At 39.6% G+C, this 20,668-nt stretch overlaps 2 protein-coding genes across 3 annotated transcripts in view; one reads left to right on the top strand and one right to left on the bottom strand.

The window, feature by feature from the left end:
• The first annotated feature begins 221 nt into the window (after positions 1-221).
• Positions 222-13,882, top strand: SSR3 (signal sequence receptor subunit 3). The gene is made up of 5 exons (XM_054579935.1): positions 222-432; positions 1,637-1,763; positions 6,510-6,608; positions 11,918-12,049; positions 13,268-13,882. Exons 1-5 carry the CDS (start codon positions 300-302, stop codon positions 13,332-13,334), a joined length of 558 nt encoding a protein of 185 aa, XP_054435910.1. The 5' UTR covers positions 222-299; the 3' UTR covers positions 13,335-13,882.
• Positions 13,883-17,542: 3,660 nt separating this feature from the next.
• The window catches only part of KCNAB1 (potassium voltage-gated channel subfamily A regulatory beta subunit 1), a 311,123-nt gene continuing 307,997 nt past the window's right edge, over positions 17,543-20,668 (bottom strand). For both annotated transcript variants that reach the window (XM_054579914.1, XM_054579924.1), the window contains exon 14: positions 17,543-18,990. In XM_054579914.1, coding sequence (XP_054435889.1) covers positions 18,901-18,990 — 90 coding nt within the window. In that variant the 3' untranslated portion in view covers positions 17,543-18,900. The remainder of the gene's footprint in view (positions 18,991-20,668) is intronic.

Here is a 20,668-nt window from a genome sequence, read left to right as displayed (position 1 = left end):
GCACCCCACTAAACTACAAATCCCAGCCGTCTCGTAGAAGCCAAAAAAAAAACAAAAACCGAAGAATTGCCAGGAATGCGGAAGTCTGGCCTGCTCGCCCAATCACGCCGGGAAGCTTGGGCAGCGGTGCCCAGGATGGCCAATCCTGAGAAAGCTTGCTCCGCGCCGCGCGGGTCCCGCCTCCACGCTCAGTGCTGACGAGTCTTTAGCGGATACGGCGTCCCCGGGGGCGGAGCCAGAGACCTCGGCCCGGCCTTGCGCCGGGCTGGGCCCTCCTTGCTCGAGGTTCTAGCTGCACCATGGCTCCCAAAGGTGGCTCCAAGCAGCAGTCCGAGGAGGACCTGCTCCTTCAGGATTTCAGCCGCAACCTCTCGGCCAAGTCCTCCGCTCTCTTCTTTGGGAACGCCTTCATCGTGTCTGCCATCCCTATCTGTGAGCTATGGGAGCAGGCGGGCTGGGGGAGGCCGCCGGCGGGTCAAGCTGGGCGGAGACGTGGCAGGGCCTGGTGGACAGGCGAGAAGCGCTGGGGCCTTTCGGCTCGCGCTCTCTTCAGAGTGCCCTGAGCTCGGGGAATCACGGAAGCATCTGTGGGCCTCAGTGTTCTCGTCTGGGATAGTGGTGGGCGGCATCCCAGGAAAGTCACTTGTGGAGCTTTTTAGAAGTACGCTGGTTCCTGGGCCCCAGTCGCGGAGATTGTGATTCACCAGTACCAGGATGGCAGCCCCGGCTCTGTATTTAAACACTGGTTAAGCTCTGGTGCTGACACTCCTGCACATGGCCTGCTCTCTGTCTTCTCCACCGCCCCCCCCCCCCATATGTCTTATTTGTTTTTACGAGATCTTAAACTTACGCCATTACTTATATTGGAGAACTAATGAATTAAAGGGAGGGAGGTTCCCATGAACTCTCGCTCTGAATTAGACCTGTAGCTTTCGGTGAGCCACTTCACACTGCCGAGCATCATTTTCCTAATTTGATGATCTAGGTTGGATCATTGCCAAAGGCCAGCGATTTACCTTGTTTAAATTTTTTAGCCGTCCCATTTAGGGTAGTTCTCCTTTGGATGGGAACACTTTGCAGACTTGGTCAAAAGTTTTTTTTAGGGCTCAGGTTGCCCGAATTTGAATTTCCTGGCTCTCTCACTGCTGCACTGTTGTTGGGCATTCAAATCCAGATTTGTGTGTGTGTGTGTTTAATAAAACCCAGCGCACCATTAACGTGGTGTAAAGCCCTTGTGGCTCACTGGCCGCGCTGAGCACGCCTTGATTTCAGATAACAGCCACGTCAGCACGTAAACTGTGGCTTAGGACTGCACGTGGCCTTTTGGAATGACCTGTATTTAGTTTAATAGTAACCCGAAATTTGAAGTCAGAATTGTGATTTTGTGGAGCCGGAGCTCTCATTTGAGAAGAATCAGAAATCTATCTGGAAGGGTATGTTTTTCAAGTGTTCTGAATTGGGCAAGTTTGAGACTAACTTTTTACGTGATATCCCCATATCCCACTTCTGAAGTTCATCATGTACTATATTAGGTTCCCTAACCCAGACTGTATTTTACCGGGTTAACCTATAATTAATTCCGTGAACCTCTATAAGTGGGAGGTAATCGTTGTACTCCCCCCTTTTTCATCTTCAGGGTTATACTGGCGAATATGGCATATGGACCTTATTCAGTCTGCAGTTCTGTATAGTGTGATGACCCTCGTAAGCACTTACTTGGTAGCCTTTGCCTACAAAAATGTGAAATTTGTTCTCAAGCACAAGTAAGTATATTTCGCGAGTGAAAGCATGATGCATTTTTATATAGTAGGATGTCTTAACCATTTGTGTTTGTGTTGATGTCACTAAGCATTAATTTGAGATGTATATGTGTCTGTATTTGGGGGCAGGGCACCTTAATGCTATGAAGAATTATTAACTAACTTCAAGCAGAGACACTGCGTCTAACACTGCTATGAAAGTAAATTTTGAAGGTGGAATTAGATCACTTTAGCACTATCCTTAATCATGGGGTTTAATCAGAAAAACAAAACCACCAAGTAAATGAACATTTCAGAAGCAAATGGAATTCTTTCTGGAAAAAATTGTTCTGGACTCTCCATGTTTTAGTTTTGGATATGAAAAAAGTGGTCTTATTGTTATTAAACATTCTTAATGCTAATTACATTTTTTCTTATGTGTGTATGAAAATGTAAAAGGTGACCATATTTCCTCTATTTTAAGATCATAAATATTATAAAATATATCATTTATTTTATTTTTTAAATTCTCATCCGAAGATACATTTTTCTCCCATTGATTTTAGAGAGAGAGAGAGGGGAGGAGAGAGAGGAATGGGGAGAGGGGGAGAGATGGAGAGAGGGAGATCAATCTGGTTCCTCAAACCACGGGTCAATCCTGCAACCTTGGTATGTGCCCTGACTGGGAATTGAACCCTCAATCTTCTGGTGTACGGTACAAGTACTCTAACCAAGGGAGCCACCCTTCCAAGGCAATAAAATACATAATCATTTTAATGATAGCTTTTGGAGAAGAAAATCCAAGCCATACAACTGTACATTTGTACGTTCATTATAAGCAGTAGATGCTCTGGTTTTATACAGGTTAAAATGTGGGGGGAACAGTCAAAACTTAAGGAAAGGTGGTAACATTTGTTACATCCGAGTGCTGTAGTCCTCATGGGAAGCAGGCATAAATTAATGTTTAATTGGAGAAGGTGCCCTTTGAAGTTACTTTCATGCACACTTTGATACTTGATTCAGGATAGCCAGGATATTTCTTGGCTTCCTTCATGGAGCCTCCTTGATTCTATATTTCTTGGAATTATTTTCTTAAAGGCAATTGGAATTTGTTGAGACTTGAAGTATGCGTGTGCTTCGTGTGCGCTTTGTCTTTTTATTTCCATAGTTCCCACCCCAGTTTGGAAGCTGTTTTTGTTTGGATTGCTGTAGCAATCTCTATCTAGTCTTTTTTAAAAAGTTTGGGACCCTCCCTGCCATACACGGTACAAAGCACATTACATAATCCTTATAAGTCATGTGAACTGCGGGTACTGTTCTTGCTTTATGGAATAACGAATATGTATTCATCCCTGCCAGCCATCATTTACATCCTGTCGCTCTCTTACTTAAAACTCACCATGGTCTTCTCTTTTCTAACTGTATTAAAGCCACATTCTTGCAGGCCCTTGGGAGACAAGTCGTCTGCCTCCTACCAGTGTGGCCACTTGGGCCTTAGCTCTTCTTACTCAGCCTTCATGGCATCCTTTGAAAGTGTCTTGTGCCCTCCCTCTTTTCTGCTTGTCTTCCTTCCTTTCCGTTCTTCCATTCTTACGTCTTACATGTCTGTTATTTCAAGAGTTAAGAATCTCTTTCAGAGAAATTCTTCCTAAGTGTGTTGTCCCTGAATTAGGGTCTTTCTGGTGACAAGGAATAGGAACAAAGTGAAGCGATCTCAGTTAATGGGGATTTACTGTAAGGAGGACAGAATAGCCTCAACAGCTGAAGGTGGCCTCAGCTGCTGTTCTGGACACACAGGAGCTCAGGTTGTGCATGGGTGCAGTTCTGGTTGGCCAGTAGAGTGATCAGGCCATCTTTGTCATCTTTCTGCTTGGTAGTCCGTCCTCACCAACTGCCATTCCAGGATTCGGCCACCTCCGCCTCTGCTGTTCTGGGCTCTTTCTTGTGAGGCGTGGCGGTCTGGAGATAGCGAAGCTCTCAGAGTGAGCGTCTCGTACAACCCATCCTTTGTGATCCCCTTGGAACTCAGTCCCTTTGAGACTTAGTGTTTTTCACTTGTTATGCATATTTTTTATTCACTTTTGGAATCAAAATGATGTCTTTTTTGTCTTATCATGTCTGTGTTAGTCTTCTTGAGGGCAACGGCCATAGTTTTTGTTTCATATGCCTTAAAGCAGTTAAGGGTCAATTTATTTCAGTAAAAACTTTAATGGATAACTGATTCAATAGATTATCAGTGGAATTATATTTTAGTCATAGTTTTGGTTTAATACTAAATATCGCCACTGACATTGAAGCTCCTACAGCTACGCAAGAAGCTTAAAGCTCAAAGACCAAGGGAGATGCTGAGTGTGGAAGAGTATTAGTAGGAGAGGCAGATGACTCAGAGTTCGCAGTCTGTATTTCAGTCCCAGACTGTGACTCTGTTCAGTTCAGTCTGTTGTTCTTAAATGTGTAACCCTGGGCGTATGTCTTACCTTTCTCGATTTTAGCTTCCTGAGCTGTAAAATGGGGATACTCATGGTACCTCATAGGATGATCAGGATTAAATATGATAATATGTGTGATATGATAAGCATAGTGTCTGTCACATAACAAATGTTTATATGCAGTGTTGAAGAGGTTGGGGGTTAGAGATCCCTGAGGGATGGTTTTTAAGTTGGCATGACTGAAAAAATGTTTGCAAAAATATATTTAAGGAATTTCATAGGTAGTATTTTAATTTTTTTTTTTTCTGGAAAGGTTCTGACATACTGATGTAAAAAAAAAAAAGCAGTTGATTTTTGTGGGTTATCTCAGTTGGGTGAGTGGTGGGCCATTGGCTTGACCTCTTTTTTTTTCTTCATCCCACAGTGTTCAGTGCTGAGTGAGGTTTATTCACTAAGATCCTTAAGACAGAGAACAAGGCTTCTTGAGTTCTAATAAACCTACGGTGTGGTTGTTGAATATAGAATTTTAGACCTAGAAGAGAAATTAATTATTTATCTGGTTCAGTCTCTTCAGGAAGATTTGTTATGTGAACAGAGGATTCACTGTCGGTCCTAAGGATGCTTGGTGATAACCAGCTCTCTGGAAGATAGTTTATTCCTGTGTCCTGACAGTTGGGGTGTGTGGCTGCACACATGAGTATATTTTCCCCTCTTCAGCTAAGAAAGGTTTCTGCTGTAAACCACTTGCATTTCCTTTCAGTGGGTCTTTTCTTTGAAAAGAGTGGGCTTGCACGAAGTTCAAAAACATTTACTGAATGCCTGGTCTGCTAGAGAGGTTGAGAGCTTGGACATGAATCAGGTGAAGTTGGATTTTTTTAGAGGAAAAAGTACATTTAAGTGTCCTAAAGTACCTCTTAAAAAGATAGCTGTCTTCCCCCTTTGCTGACTTTTTCTTTAGGTTTCAGAACTTAATTTCCTTTTATCTGTTTTCCTTAGACAAATTGATTTTCCTCCTGCCCATTATCAATTTGTAGAAAAATACCTTAGTTGAAGCTGGCCAAAGGTTTTCTTTTTAACAATGTTGATTCTAACTTGGTTCTTGGGTCAGATACAGAGATGGAGACATAGGTAAAACCAGATGGAATTTGGGCTTCATTTGTATCACAGAAGCTCTTGTGGTTAAAGAAAGGTTGAAAACTATTGTCTTGAATGATCTTCAGCCTTTTTTTCCCCCCCAGGAAGCCATCTTGATTTCTCCAGTTTTTCTTGGTGCACTTAGCAGATTTAAATACAGCATAGTCACAGGGATTGATTAATTGACATAGATTGAACAGATTTTTACCTCTGTTTCACGTTCTGTTGCTTTTAATACATCTCAGTATCATGTCAGATGTTTTCATAGTGGGACTCCGTGGTAATCGTTACATGTTGCTTGTGATCAGTTTTTATTTTTTCTTCTATATTTATGGCTAAAGTCTCTCCTATATTGTGAAATATATATCATGTTAAATGTAATAATCTTTGGGGGACATTTTGTATTTCATCATAGCTTATCCTCTTTTTCACTGGCAACCCCATCCGATAAAATTCATCATGTAGATTTTTTGATGAGTGTGTGTGTGTGTGTGTGTGTGTGTGTGTGTGTGTGTGATTTTAATCTGACTTGCCACAGAAGATTCTGATCTGATATCTTGAATATATCATTTCTAGCCTTTTCTGGCTGATTCCATATTATCTTTTTGTGCAGCTCTCCTACTGGTGGTTCATTTAACTAAGAGTGGTTAATCCCTGCCCATGTGGTATTATTTCTTGTTAGTGAAATTGTCCTTTGGAGTGGAGTTAAAAGCATTACTTTAAGATATTACAGCTGTTAATTTCCCTTTTGTTTTTTTAAGCCTAGTTTTCTCTTCCATTATTTACTGGAATTAAAGTCATATATCGTTTGCTAATACCTTGTCAAATTTATTTCTTGAATGGTTAAATTATAGGCTAAAACAAAATGGGTTTATAATGAGTCATAACTAAATTTTGCTAATATGATTTGACTTCTGTTTCCATATTAAATACATAAACGTTGGAAAATTCTTCCTTTTAAGCAGAAATTAAAACACATAACTAATAAACCACATCTTGGAACTTTCTGGAACTCCCTCTCTTTTGGCTAGTATAGTGTAATAAACTTGGAACTTCCTGTACTGGGTTTTTGTTGTTTTTTTTGTTTGTTTTTTGAAATGTAAAGTATTATACAATTGCCAATGCAAAATACAAGTACAGAGTGTTTCTGAGAGATTGTGATGTTCACTCGTGGAGCACATGGAAACATTTTTGATTTTCCTTCCAGAGTAGCACAGAAGAGGGAAGATGCTGTTTCCAAGGAAGTGACTCGGAAACTTTCGGAAGCTGATAATAGAAAGATGTCTCGGAAGGAAAAAGATGAAAGGTTTGACTCCTTATTGAAAGTGTTTGTGGTAACCACAAAAAGGGGATATTTTGTAGAAAATAAGTTTTTGATTTCTGATTAGAGAATGTGGGTGTTGGAATTGACCAAGGCAAACACTGGTATTGTGGAAGAGGGTTGCAATTGGAATAATTGACTTTTTGAGTGTTTATTACTATCAAACACTTTCCTTGGAGCTGTGTACACTGTGTATTTCTCTAAAGAGCCCTAAGAGGTAGGTACTATTGTTATCTCCATTTTACATCAGAGGAAACTGAGGTATGAGAAGCTTGAGTGACTTGCCCAAGGCCAGAGATTGGTTTGTGATGAAGCCATGGTAAGAACAGAGGTGGCCTGGCTTGTGGTCTTAACTACTTTCTTGCTGACTTAGCTGTGTGACCTGGGGCTCATCCACTGGCCCCTCCGAGTCTGAAGAGTTTACATTGTGTTGTGTGTGAGTATTTTTAGGTGGTGGTATTTCTGTTACTGAGCTTTCAATCTGAGTTATCTGCTCTGGTTGGGAATAAGAACTCGGTTTGTCTCCTGTTGCACAAACTGATGTCACATTTGTGAGCCCTAGTGCCCACCCCAGTTTTTCCCATTAACTGCTCTTAGAAGGATTAATAAATAGTCTGACATATGAGTAGCAGAAGTCTCTGAATGATTAAGTAAACTTGTGCTTCAGAGTTGCCAGGTGGTTGAATAGAGTCATGAGTCGAGGTTGTTTTCATAGATCTTAAGTTTTAGTATCTACAAAGTGGTTTGTGAAACGGAGTTTTTATCCGACTTTGCTCCAGAAAGACTTTGTGGGGATTTGCAATCTCAAAGAACAGTACATGCAATTTTAAAAGGGCAGAAACCATCTAAAAGTAAGAAAGAGTAGATGGACAAGGACCTGAGAGTTAGTTAGGAGCAGCTGAGCACTAAACTTACCCCTCAGCTCCCAAGTGTCGGGGGAAGCATCGGAGTGGGACTGCTCGCTTTGTCCGAGGAGAAGCGGCAGGCGAGTCCTCCGGAAAAGAAACTTCCCTGGCACTGAATCGCGGAAGGACTTTATCAAGTGAATCCTTATTTAAGGGACGCTGAGTAACTCAGTGAACAAGGTCTTCACTTTGGAAAGGCACCAAAATGGTATTGAAATGGTTATCTCCTGTGGATCCTTTATAAAACTGAAGGTGCCCTACTAAAACCATGCAAGTGAAGGCCTTTTTTCAGAGAGGAGCCTTAATGAGGTCTGGCTGCATAGCTTTCTGATTGCAAATTTTTGCATAGGGATGGAGGTTAGAGAATCTAGAGCACTTTTTAAAAACCTTTTTATTGGATTATAATTAGAATAACAGTTCTTAAACTGGAGTGTACATTATAGTTACCCAGTTTCAAAATACTTGTTATAGCTCTTGTAGGTTTCAGGTGATTCAATGTATCAGAGATAGTAAGTGGGTTGCCTCTGCCCACTGCAGACGTGCCTGATTTGATCTGGCACCTAATCTTGATCCTGGAATGTGTCTCAGGATTTTTCTCAGTGTGGTATTCAGTTAGTCACTACTAATGGATCAGAGTTGGAATTGGAAGTGAATCCTCTGTGCCATTGGCTGGACCAGACATTCCAAAGGAGGATGAAGGGAAGGTTTCATTGACACATAAAATGCAGTGTTAGAAGATTATAAAATTTCTCTTCTTGTTAAAGGTAAAAATTTGAGCTGTTACTTGTTTTGTATTTCTCCCACAAAAGTCACACTGGATATAGTTGTACCCAGGTCTGTACTCATGACTTACTCTGTTAACTGGGACCAAGATCCCCATTGTGATTTGCTATTTTTGTTCTTCAAAGGAGAGATTTGATTTAAGAGAAGGCAGAAATGCATATCTATCAAATTTCCATCTACGATCATTTAGATTATGTACTACATGCCACTTTGAAACTGCTTTGGCATCCATTCATGGATGAAATTAGCAGAGGAAAATCAAAGGTTCATTATTATTTGTCCCAAGGTGTGAGTATTATTTCTCCGTGGCTTACCAATGACCTGTCATTTATCATTATTTGACTATAACAGTTGTTGAGTTTGGTCTCAGCTATTCTCTTGCTGTAAGAAGTGCTTCTTGGAAAAATGACTCCTTGGGAAGTGCTCTCCCCAAATAAGTTTCCTTACAGTGAAACTCTGTCAGAAGCATCGCTGACTAGGCCACCTGGGAGTCCTAAACTTTTTTCAAAGTGAACCAGTATGTATGTGTGGACTAGAAGAAGTTCTAAAAGCTGTCAGGCAGTCCTGACTGTATACACTGACATGACGCCTTGTCACATTGGGAACTGGGGTAACCTAAAGGATTGAGCTGTTTCTTCCATCAAAACTATTTTGAAAATGTTTCTGATTCAGGGGCGTGGCATCGAGTTAGGGAGAAGTGCTGTGATGGAGGTAGGACAATGTAATCATCCATAGTAAAGACATGCTAATAGCTAACATAAGGAACCTGTCCTCACTGGGTCTTGGGCCAGAGCCTTAAAAAGAGAGACAATTGTTCTATGTTTTCTAGCATTAAAACTGTGTTGGGTTGATGCATCTTTCGGAGCTGGTTTTTAATTTGATCAGTGTTAGAATGGTATAAGGTATCTTCTCCCATTCCAAGCCATTCATACACACTCACGCACACACGCACTCACGCACTTATATATGCTTTAAAAGATTTTATTTATTTTTAGAAAAAGCGGTAGGGAGGGAGAAAGAAGAAGGGAAACATCAATGTATAAGAGAAACTTCAATTGGTTGCCCCTTGCATGCCCGTAGCTGGGGACCTGGTCTGCAACCCAGGAATGTGCCCTGACCGGGAATCAAATCAGTGACCTTTTGGTTTGCAGAATGGTGCCCAACCCACTGAGCCACGCCAGTCAGGGCCAAGTCATGTATTTTTTTACATTTAAATTTCTCTGAAATCAGAAGCTGTTTTATGGTTGATGGCTGCATTGAATGTAATATCCTTCATTTCTCCCAAACTTATAGTAAATCAGAGATTTATTAAGTTAATGGTATTCATAGAATTAAGGAAATACGGCATATATGTTAGAGACTGTTAAGTTTATTACAATGGAGATAAAATGCTAATGCTCTTTGTTTAGATCCTTTATAGCCACAATTGTTGACTTTGGACTAGAATATTGGCTGAATGAAATGTAGCATCTTCCCATGACATTAGCTATAGTTTTGTCCGTAGGATCAGTGAAGGGTATCTGTTGTCTGACCCCAGAGTAGTGTATTTTGGCAGGGCATGGGGGACAAAGCATCAGTGGCAGGGACTTTCAACTTTGTGATCATGACCCTCGGTAAATGATAAATTTTACCTTTTCACCAAATACACTCACATATACACATATGTAATGTTTCACAAAACAGTAATTACCCTACTGTGTGTGATACACTTCATATTTTTCTGTTCTTTCCTATATTTTTTTTAAATACAAGGCAAGAAAAAACTGGAGGAGTTCATCACCACCAAACCAGTATCACAAGAAATGTTAAAGGGACATCCATAAAAAGAAGGAAAAAAATACGAATATGAAAATGTTGTAAAGAAAAAATGTCATTGACAGAGCAAACAATAAAAGCAGTGAATCAGCCCATGCTAAAGCTAGTATAAAGGTTAAAAGACAAAAGTAGGAAGATCACTTGTAATTAAAAATAAGTTAAAGGATGTACACACACATACACAAAGTAAAAAATAATGACAAAAACAAACGTGGAGGGAACGAATAAAAGTGGTAGTGATTTTAGAATGTGTTTGAACTTAAGTGACAGTCAGCTTAAAATAGACTTCTGTAAACATAGCTTGGTAAATATGAAGCACATGGTGACCGCAGACCAAAAATCTACAAGAGAGATACCAGAAGTAAACAAATCAAAACATAACATCATGAAAAGTCATCAACATAGGAGAGAAGAGAGCAAGAGAATAAAGGACATGGAAAAACTACAAAAACAATAAAAAAAACAATTAATGAAATAGCAATAACTATATACCTATCAATAATTACTTCAAATGTAATAGATTAAATGCTCCCATCAAAAGACAAATGGATAAAGAAGATGAGGGATGTGTGTGTGTATATGTATGTGTATATATATATATAGATAGATAGATATATTTATCTATCTATATATATTAAAATGAAGTATCACTTGGCTATAAAAAACAATGGAGTCTTACTATTTGTAAGAACAAGCATGGACCTAGAGGGTATTATGCTAAGTGAAATAAGTCGGAGAAAGACAAATACCATATGACTTCACTTATATATGGAATATAAAAAAGAAACATGAATATAGAGACTATTTTGATGGTTGCCAGAAAGGAGGAGAGAGAGGGGCTGGGTGAAAGAGGTGAAGAGATTAAGAAGTACAGATTGACAGTTACGAAATAGTTTCAGGGATGTTAAGTACAGCTTAGTGAATATAGTGAAAAATAATAACTATGGGTACAAGACTTATTGGGGGGATCACTTCATAAGTCATATAAATGTCTAACCACCATGCTGTACTGAAACTAATAAAATACTGTCACTGAAAAAAGGGCTGGTCTCATCCCACTGTTATTTTCTGTGAACATTAAATCCACTCATTTGATTTCAAGTCCCACTAATGGGTCACGAGCTACCCTTTTAAAAACTACTTTATAGAGTTAATTAACCAAGAGAAATAAAGGCTCCCTTATTCACAAGCACCCTGGCACTTCCTGCTGCCAATGTGAAGAAGTAGAAGGGTTGATGAAGTACTAGTAAATTAATAAAATATAATGGGTAAAGTGGATTAGAAAGAGTAAATAGGTTTTACAAAAGTTAAAATCTAATGATCAAGCAGATTTTTTGTTTGAATTAAGTAGAGATGGCTAGTGATGGTCATAAACGGGTCTGCTTTTGTGAGATCTCAGCTAGTTTTTGTTCTAGGGATTGTATTAAAGTGTAATACTGAAGTCTGGCATCTGTTAGAATGAGTCTCAAACCAACAGCCAAGGAAGCTCTATCAGGCTCCTTCTGATCAAGTTTGTTTAGGTGAGGCTGTAGAGAAAGATGCCCATTTTGCCCCGACTGCCTGGGTAAAAAGGTAACTTTCCCAGCAACTGTTTTCTTCTTCATCAATAGAGTGAAACACCTTTTTCAGCAGAAAGAGGGACAGTGCTGACTAAATTTAATATTAAAAACACATTCTGCCCAGGACACTGAAGGCCAAAAAAACTTACCTTACAATGGAGTAGAGCCATGTGGTATTAAAAATTTGTAATACATATATATAAACTTGATTGACTTGTTTCTGTGTCTGCAGAATCTTGTGGAAGAAGAATGAAGTTGCTGACTATGAAGCTACAACATTTTCCATCTTCTATAACAACACCCTATTCCTCGTCTTGGTCATTGTTGCATCCTTCTTTATATTGAAGAACTTCAACCCCACAGTGTATCCTTTAACTGGTTGATTATGTTTTTTAGAAGTCGAGAAAACATAAGTTTGTTTTGGTTTTGTACAGGGAGTCGGTCTATTAAACAGACTGTGACTGTACGCAAGTTTCTGAGCATTTAAAATAAGAGTTTTTGGTTTGCTATAAAATGCTTTCAAGTTAAAAAATTATGACTTCATGATCTATAACAACAAGCAGCCTCAAAGAAATGTATACCTGCCTATTTAAAAAAAGAGTTCCAAGGAGCAAAAGCAACCTTGCTTTCTTTCATAGCTCCTGGCAGAAGCCATATGTTTGTTGATATTTTGGAGCATTGGAGTTGGGTGGATAGCCAGTGTAGTTAAATTAAATAGGCACATTTCATAATATCCTAACAGTGTTTCAAGCTGCTCTTCAATTGAACTTTTGAGCAAGAGTCAATCTTCTCTTGTTAAGGTAATTTATTAAAGGTGTTATTTAGGAATGTGCAGCCACATTTTTAACAGTTGGAGGTTTCGCTGTAATCAGGCACCCTTCAACTTGTGTTTCCTGGGGAGTACTGGAGTGGTTTGTCCCAGTCTAGTCCTGAGGCCAAAGGTAGCTGCGAACTTTCAGAACCTCCTTACTTTTGTAGGCCTGCTGTAGCCAGTGCACTGATGGATAGGGGAATCTTACTTTTTCTTTGCTCATGAGGGGAGAAAGCAAAACAAGTCTCTTTCCATATTCTTTGATCAGCTTTTCTCCTGAAGGTTAAATGGAATTCAGATACCTTGTTTGTGATCAGGTGTTCTAGGTTTCTCTGCCTAGGCATCACTGCCTTCGACTGAGGATTGTATTTCACCACTGCTTTTAGAAGTTTGCAGTTATTTTCTTTGGTGCATTGTTATCCATGTGCTATCACTGAGAAGTGGGGATGTCGGACCTGCAGTTTATGTAACACATAAGAGGTTCATTTTTATTTTTATGTTTAACCCTTTTTCCCCCCTGTTGACAAATAACCAGTCAGTAGTTTGACAAATGGCATGGAGTTTGTGTACCACGTATCCTGTGAATATTCTTTATTTTTTACAGTCTTCTGTCTTATAAATTATGTTTTGCTGACAATTGGACTACATATCATTGCCACTATGCAGAGTGTCAGGAGGGAGACAGTATATTCCAAAGAGATGGACTCGTTTTGTTTTGTTGAAAAACTAATTTTGGGTTCTTAATTTTTCCTTAACATTAAATTCTTACAGGAACTATATTCTGTCCATAAGTGCTTCATCAGGCCTCATCGCCCTCCTGTCTACTGGCTCCAAGTAGACCATGTCAGCTTCAGCCCCTGGCTTTGTGTCCACGGGTGGCCTGTGGTTGAAAAGGAGTGGGGTGGTCAGGGTGGGAGACACATCAGATGTTTTTATAGTCTGGAGTTTGAAGGTTTGAAAAACTCAGCACAGTGTAATTGAATATTTGTTTATTGGCTCTTTTTTGACAGACTGAAATTACATGAATTGAAAGGGACACTCAGAGTACCAGGACATTTATTAAAAGGCAAAGAGTGTCTCCCAACGTGCTATAATCACAAGAGGAGAAAATAACTTGTTTCTTTGATTTGTCAGAGGTCGCGGTAACCTGGACTGAACTGTTGTTATTTGTAATAGTAGCAAGAAGTTAATTGCTGGTTCTGTGTGTTCCAAACACAATATTACAACTGTTTTGGAACCATGAATACCAGAATGAATCCTCTTCCTTCCCCTTTTCCCTGGCTGGGGGGTGGGATTGAACTTCGTGTTTACAGGTCTCTGAATTTGTGATTTGAAATAACTCCATTAAAGTTAAAAACATGGTTTCTCCAATTTGGGGAAGAGAAACTTGTGGAAAAGTTCTTTTTTAAAAAAAGACGAAAGGCAGCCACGGTAATAACCTAATGATAGTGCCCCGGCATATGGGAGTTGTCCTGTGGGGTTAAAGACACACTGCTCAGCTGTAGCCTTGGCCTTGGGTAGCCAAGGAGGTCAGTTTGACCATCCCATGTTAGTTTGACTTGTTGAGAGACTGGCACCATTTTCTTGGAGTGGATCTCTACTGCTGGAGGAATGTTCCCTGAGAGAGAAAACCTCTTTCTTGAATATTGACATGTAAAAGACCAAAGTAATTTTTGTGGTCTTAGCTCCAGAATTCTAAGAGCATACCAAGGAATTAAAGTGATTTTAGTGCTTCTCAGCGTTTTTCCATTCAGACGTTCACAAATTTGACCTTTTAGTCCACTGGTTCCCATCGATTGTGAGTAAGATACTGATCTATTCAGCCCTTGGGGGTCCAGTCAAGGGCAGTTTCTTTCATTTTTTAAACTAGTGTGTATACAGATGTTATTTTCCATGTGTGCCATGATTTGAAAAATTTTGGGAAGCCCTTGGAATCCCAGGTGACAGTGGTTTCCTATTCCTGGTAGCTTTGACCACATCCAGTAATTTCTTAAAAGCACTACCTCAAAGGAAATCTATTTCTACTTCCTAATCCCAGCTATAATCTTTAGTTTCCACTTCTAAATTGAAGATGAATGTTGCAAATAATACTTGATGTTTCATTTATAACTTCATAGAAAGAGTCATCAGGAGTTCATTTTTCCATGCTGTTAGGTGTTTTAGTTAGGTTGCAAACAAGAACTTGGAAGAAGACAGGGAGGAGTACACTTGCATAAGTGACCCAGTGCATCACTGCCTTCGACTGAGGATTGTATTTCACCACTGCTTTTAGAAGTTTGCAGTTATTTTCTTTGGTGCATTGTTATCCATGTGCTATCACTGGATAGACAGTGAATGGGGATGTCAGAAGAGATTCCCTGCAAAGTAGTTAGTGTAACACATAAGAGGTTCATTTTTATTTTTATGTTTAACCCTTTTTCCCCCCTGTTGACAAATAACCAGTCAGTAGTTTGACAAATGGCATGGAGTTTGTGTACCAGATGTGTTTGCTTACTCAACGAAATGACTGACAAACCGTCAACAACTACTGTTGCTAGAGCTGGGCCAAGTATCTTTTTAAATTGCAGTTAAAAAATTGCCGCTAGATGGCAGTGCCTGTTTAATGGGGGAAGAATTGCCGCCATTCTTAGTGTATGCACTGTAGCTGAGTTGAGGTGGTGAAATAGGGGCATCAGCGTAGTATTCTTCAAAGACTTTCTTTTGAATAATGAGCTGAATAATTCATAGAAAAGCAAGTAAGCATAATTTTATTTTAGTTCTGAATTTTTCTTATAGCACTCTTTTTCACCCTGATGATGATTTCTAGCTTCCTATATTAGGTAGATTTCTTTGTGCAAGTTGCTAAGGCATGTATTCACAGTCCCGCAGTTCTGTGCAGGGTAGCAGTAGTCTGCTCTTGTGCATTACGGAACCTCTTCCCCAGTCCTCTCCCTGCCATCTAACGTGGCCGTGTGGCACTCAGAATTATGATGTGTTGAGTTTGGTTTAATTGGTAAAAACTTGCTGGAGAATTTTTATCTCAAGAAGACTTTCAGATCAAACACCAAGAAAATAAAGGGTTCTGTTATAATTGGGATTTGAAATGATTAAATTCCTTTATTACACCCCTTTTGATAACTAGAGACTTAAGGTATTGGAGCATTTTATATTCCCCTATTTTTAGTTTCTTCACTTACAACTTAATAAAGAGCTTGGGTTGAAATTATTCTTAGCCTGTAAAAAATTTACTGGTTGTCCTATTTGGTATATTATTCTAATTTGGAAAGAGTAATTTAAAACAAGTTTTATACTTAATTGAAATATGGAGGTTGGATTCATATCTAAAATTCTTGTGAAAGGTCTCACTAATTAAGTATCATTAAACTTTGCTTTTTAAAATTTGTTTTTCCCTAGACTTCTTTATGAGAACCATATAAACAAGTACATCATCTTTATATTACATTATTTTACATTGCCCAGCATTTTAAATTTCCCACACATGTAAATGTGCATTTTTGTAGTTACTGATCAAATGTTTATGTGGCAACGTCTGGCATAGTGTGCAGTTACATTACAGGGCAGAACACCAGGTCTCTTTGCCAATACGGGCCTGTTGGACTCCTAAGCAGGGGAATTAATTTTAGATTAGGAGTGGTTTTTAAGTGGTTGGTTTAAGTTTTCATGATGGTAGTTAGAGACTAACTTTTCATTGGCTTTCATGAGTTCTAATTATCACTTCTTTGTCCTTTCCCTCTTAACTGATTCTGGATTTGGATTCATATCCAAACTTTAACTTTTAAAAATTCACACACAGTTACTTTTTCACAAAGCTTTAAAGCTAAAAAAGACATTTGTACTTAAAAGAACACTGAAGAAAATACTTGGATTCTAGGCCTGGTTCTGCCATCAGCTAGCAGTGTGAGTTTGGACAAGACCTGCTATCTTTTCATGCTTGGTTTCCTCACTTGCCAAGGAGGGCTGGTGTGGAAGATGGCCAAGGTCCCTTGAAGCTCTAATGTCTGTCTTATGACCCGTGGCACACTATTAATGAAGGTGAAGTGACAGTTCTTCAAGGGGGCAGCCAGGCCCAGGGTTTTTAGTTTTCATTTCCCCTGGGTGAAGTTTCAGGATGTCAATGGCTGCTACCCAGGCCACTGTTAGGGATGCTATGTTCCGTCCCAGGGAATTCTTTCCAGAAAAGAAACTGAAATCAGAGTGCATGGAGATTTTTCTAAGGATATAATTGTGAAATGTATGTCTTACCTAGTGTATTTACCACAGCAGATGACATATATAAAAAAGGCTAGCTGTTCCCACAGCCAGACAATGATGTTTGTATTTGCTTTTAATTTGCAGGCTCTTTTATTAATAAGTGAGTTTGAGAAGCTTCAACCTTAGTGTAGGATACTTCTAAAACCTGATGAGAAATAATATTTTCAGTAGCTAATCATTTACTCCATTAATAAGAACGGTATAGATAGCAGTTTAATTCTTGATCGCTGCTATTTTTCTTAGATATCATTCAGTGCAGCTTACCTGTCAACATACTTTTTATTAAAGGACTGGTAACTGCCTGTGTTATGGAGCTGGATAGGGGGAGATATATATCTCCAGATGTGTGTGTGTGTGCGTGTGTGTATATGTATGGCCTTATAGTGAAAGAAAGATCAGCTAAAAACTAATTGTGAGATTAAATGCACAAAATGCTTTTATTACTCTAAGCAAATGAATAAGTTAAATTACAGCTTCAACCAGACAACTTCAGCTCATTTATACATACAGTAGTTCACTGGATTGATTGAATATACAAAAAGAACTGAAAGATGATCCATTTTCATCATCATTCTGATGCTTTGGGGCCAAAACCCAAACTATTTCCTTAATTGAATACAGGTAGTAGTGACCAAAGAGGAAATTGATTGGTATTTCACATTAACATTTTGAGATTTAGAACTTCACTATGAAATACATATCTGGAAGTGATGGCAGAAAATAGCATTTAAAGCTGATAGTATATTTCTCCTGTAAGTCTCAAAATGATTTCTATATGAGGAATCAGATGGCCAGAAAATTAAATTAGAATTTTGTACATGCTCAGGTGTCCAAATTGAGTTATAGGATTCCCACCCCCAACACACACCCCCAAAGAGACAAAAAAAATTTTTTTTCTTCTAACAGTTCCACACAATATATTCTCAAAATTTCTCTCACATGGAGTATTCATGAGGGTAGGTAGCCAGTAGTGGCAGGGCTAGATAGACCTCAGCTTCTGAGTGCACTAAAGCTAGGCCACTTTAATCCATGCAGTGAGCTTTCATGCATATAGTTTAGTGCACATAATGTGACTATAGAATCAGGAGGTTCTTTAACATTTTGCTTTTTGTTGGGCAAGTTAATTCACCCAGCATATGCTGAGTAGTGACAATATTTTTCACAAAGCCCATGATTTACTTTCATGTTATTAACTCCTCAAAAACACCAAACATATTGTAAAATCCCAGTGCTAATTAAACAGCAAACATTTGCCTTTCTGGGTATTTTACAGGTTTACTTAAAAAACCTGAGCCTGTGTATATTTACTTTCAAAGCTCAAACATATAAACTTGCAGAAGTTGTGCCTATAAGCAGTCAAAAATATAAAGCAGGTTTTCATAAAATGTAGTCAAAAATGAACACTTCATTGCAAATGCATTACATTTTATTCAAAGCTAAGCTTCCATAGTAGCGTAATCCTCCCTTTTCATAAATTTACCATAATGTTGCTTCTACCATCTCTACATGTAAATGAACATAACATTAGGAGAATACTAATAGACACCGTGGATAAGTTGCCATACAGGGTCATTCTTGGGGCTAAGCAACAGTGAATATTTAAAAGGCAATGAAAGTAAATAACTAGAAGTTACAGTTCTGTTGGAAACGATTCGTGAAACAACTTGCTAACAGGAATGTGAAAATAGAAAAAAAAAAAAAGTTAAATTAGTTCTGCTTATTTTCCCAAGCAGGACTTCTGAGTGAACTTAGCCTACTCCTTCTGATGCAATCCACATTGCATTGTGGATTTTGTTCATTTGTAAAAACATCTCTCTGTATAGCCTTCTTTACGTTACTAAATGCCTGAAGGTAATACGTCTTTCCTGCCCATCTACTTTCTGTTGCATTAGCATGAGGTGTACAGAGCAATGCAAGAATAGGTGACTCCAGTCCAAGATAAGAAAATAGAATGGATTTCCTTAGGCATGAGTTTTCAGATGTGCTCATAATTCAGGTGCACAGTGGTAGCGACAGCAGACACCTCAGAATCCTGGGACACTAGAGGTTGAGCATCAGCTGCTAAGTGATTTAAAAGACTGGCTAGTAACACCTTTCAGTATCGGTGTAGGCCGATATTTTAACCATGCAGCGCCTGTGGCTCATGCATTGCCTTATGACCTGTAGTCCTTTTTGCTGTAGGGCTTGTTGCGCAATATGTTATCAATCTCATTTACCACGTGTGATGTCATCTTTGGGAGAACCTGAGAGCACGAGAAGTACAAAGGATGTCGTTAGTACTCGATACTTGTTTTTTATGCTCGATGTTAGGCAAAGTTGTCCAGCCTGGTGTACGTTTATGAACCATGACTGAAACATAAGCTCCCCCACAAGACTGTAAGCTCTTTGAGGTCAGGCACCTTGTTTTGTTCACCACTATTGTCTCCAGTGCCTCTAAGAGTGCTTGGCCCATAGTTAGTGCCTATAACTATTGATTGACTGAATAAATGAAGACATAAGATACAAATGAAGGCTGAAAGAAATACATAATATCCAGAGCAGCTCTGCCCAGTAGAAATATGGTGTAAGCCACATAATTTTAGATTTTCTAGTGGCTACATTAATAAAAGTGAAAAGAAACAGGTGAAATTAATACAGGATTTTATCTTATATTCAAAAACATCACTTCAACATGTCAGTATAGAAAACTCTTAAGATGTTTTACATTTTTTTAAAGTACTAAGTTTTTCAAATCTAGTGTGCATTTTACATTTACACTGCATTTGGACTAGCTACCTAGCACAGGCTAAATAGCCACATGTGGCTAGAGGCTACTGTACTGCACATCACAGGTTTAGAGACTAAGGAGGGAATTTTATTAAACCATTTTTTAAAAATTTTTATTTCTAAAAGGGAAGGGAGGGGGAGAAACATCTGTGTGGTTGCCTCTCACGCACCCCCCACAGGGGACCTGGCCGGCAACCCGGGCCTGTGCCCTCACTGGGAAATTGAACCTGTGACCCTTTAGTCCACAGGCCAGCAGTGAGTCCACTGAGCCACATCTGCCAGGGCTAAGGAGGGATTCTTTAGCACTGGTGGTCAGAACACTGGTGAAGGATGGCCAGGGGTTAACAGGCATCCCGGATAGATGGAATAGCATGAAAAAGTAAAATGTCCATGAAATGGAGTGATGCAGGTGTAAAAGGAGTGGAGGAGCTATGGGAATGGTAGGAATTGGGGAAGGAAGTTGGGGTAAAGAGAGAGGGTGGAAGGCCTTGAATATCTTTGTTTTGTGTTTGTGTTTTGAGTTGGGACTTTGTTCTGTAGACAGTGGGGGAACCTCTCAGAACTCAGCTGGGGTTGACTCTATCAGACACCTAGTGGTAGTTTTAAGGAAAAGTTGGAACAGATTGAAAGGGGACAAGGAGGTAGGAAATTTATTGTCCTAGGCAGTGACACTGCGGCTTAACTAGGGGCCGGGGGGCCAGTAGGACGGGTGGGGGACTGGAAAAGGGGCGTGGGTCTGAGGCACTGTGGGGGATGCTAGTGATTTCCTGACTGTGTGACTAGAAAGACACTGATGTAGGTTATCGAGATTGGAACCCGCAGGAAAAGTTTCGAGTCGGGTGTGTTGAGTTCTAGGGGCCTGTGGGATGATCGTGTGGAAATGGCTTTGTTCACAACTGGAAGCGCGGAGGTGCGACTGTAGAGCTTGCTAGTAGCAGGACTGGAGTTGAGGATTCGAGTCATTTGCACCAATATGCTAATTGAAGCCCTGGGACAGGATGAGATCACCCAAGGCTGGCATTTACAGTGAGAAGTGGGGCAAGGGCACACATTACACCATAAGACAAGGGACAAAGGCGGACTTCTTCACAGGAATAGCCTGACCCTGCATGGAGACTGTGATGAAATACAGTTATGACAACCAATTCTGTGGTT

The sequence above is a fragment of the Pteronotus mesoamericanus genome, unplaced genomic scaffold (genome assembly GCF_021234165.1).
Source record: "Pteronotus mesoamericanus isolate MK-2021 breed Mesoamerican mustached bat unplaced genomic scaffold, CSHL_Meso_final contig_116, whole genome shotgun sequence".
Lineage (NCBI taxonomy): Eukaryota > Metazoa > Chordata > Mammalia > Chiroptera > Mormoopidae > Pteronotus > Pteronotus mesoamericanus.
Note: the sequence above shows the minus strand (reverse complement) of the source record. Positions and strands in the feature narration are given on the sequence as shown.

Coding starts and splice junctions, on each gene's coding strand:
- SSR3 (XM_054579935.1), top strand. CDS start 300: ATGGCTCCCAAAGGTGGCTCCAAGCAGCAGTCCGAGGAGGACCTGCTC. Junction 433..1,636: donor CGTGTCTGCCATCCCTATCT/GTGAGCTATGGG, acceptor TTTCATCTTCAG/GGTTATACTGGCGAATATGG. Junction 12,050..13,267: donor AAGAACTTCAACCCCACAGT/GTATCCTTTAAC, acceptor AAATTCTTACAG/GAACTATATTCTGTCCATAA.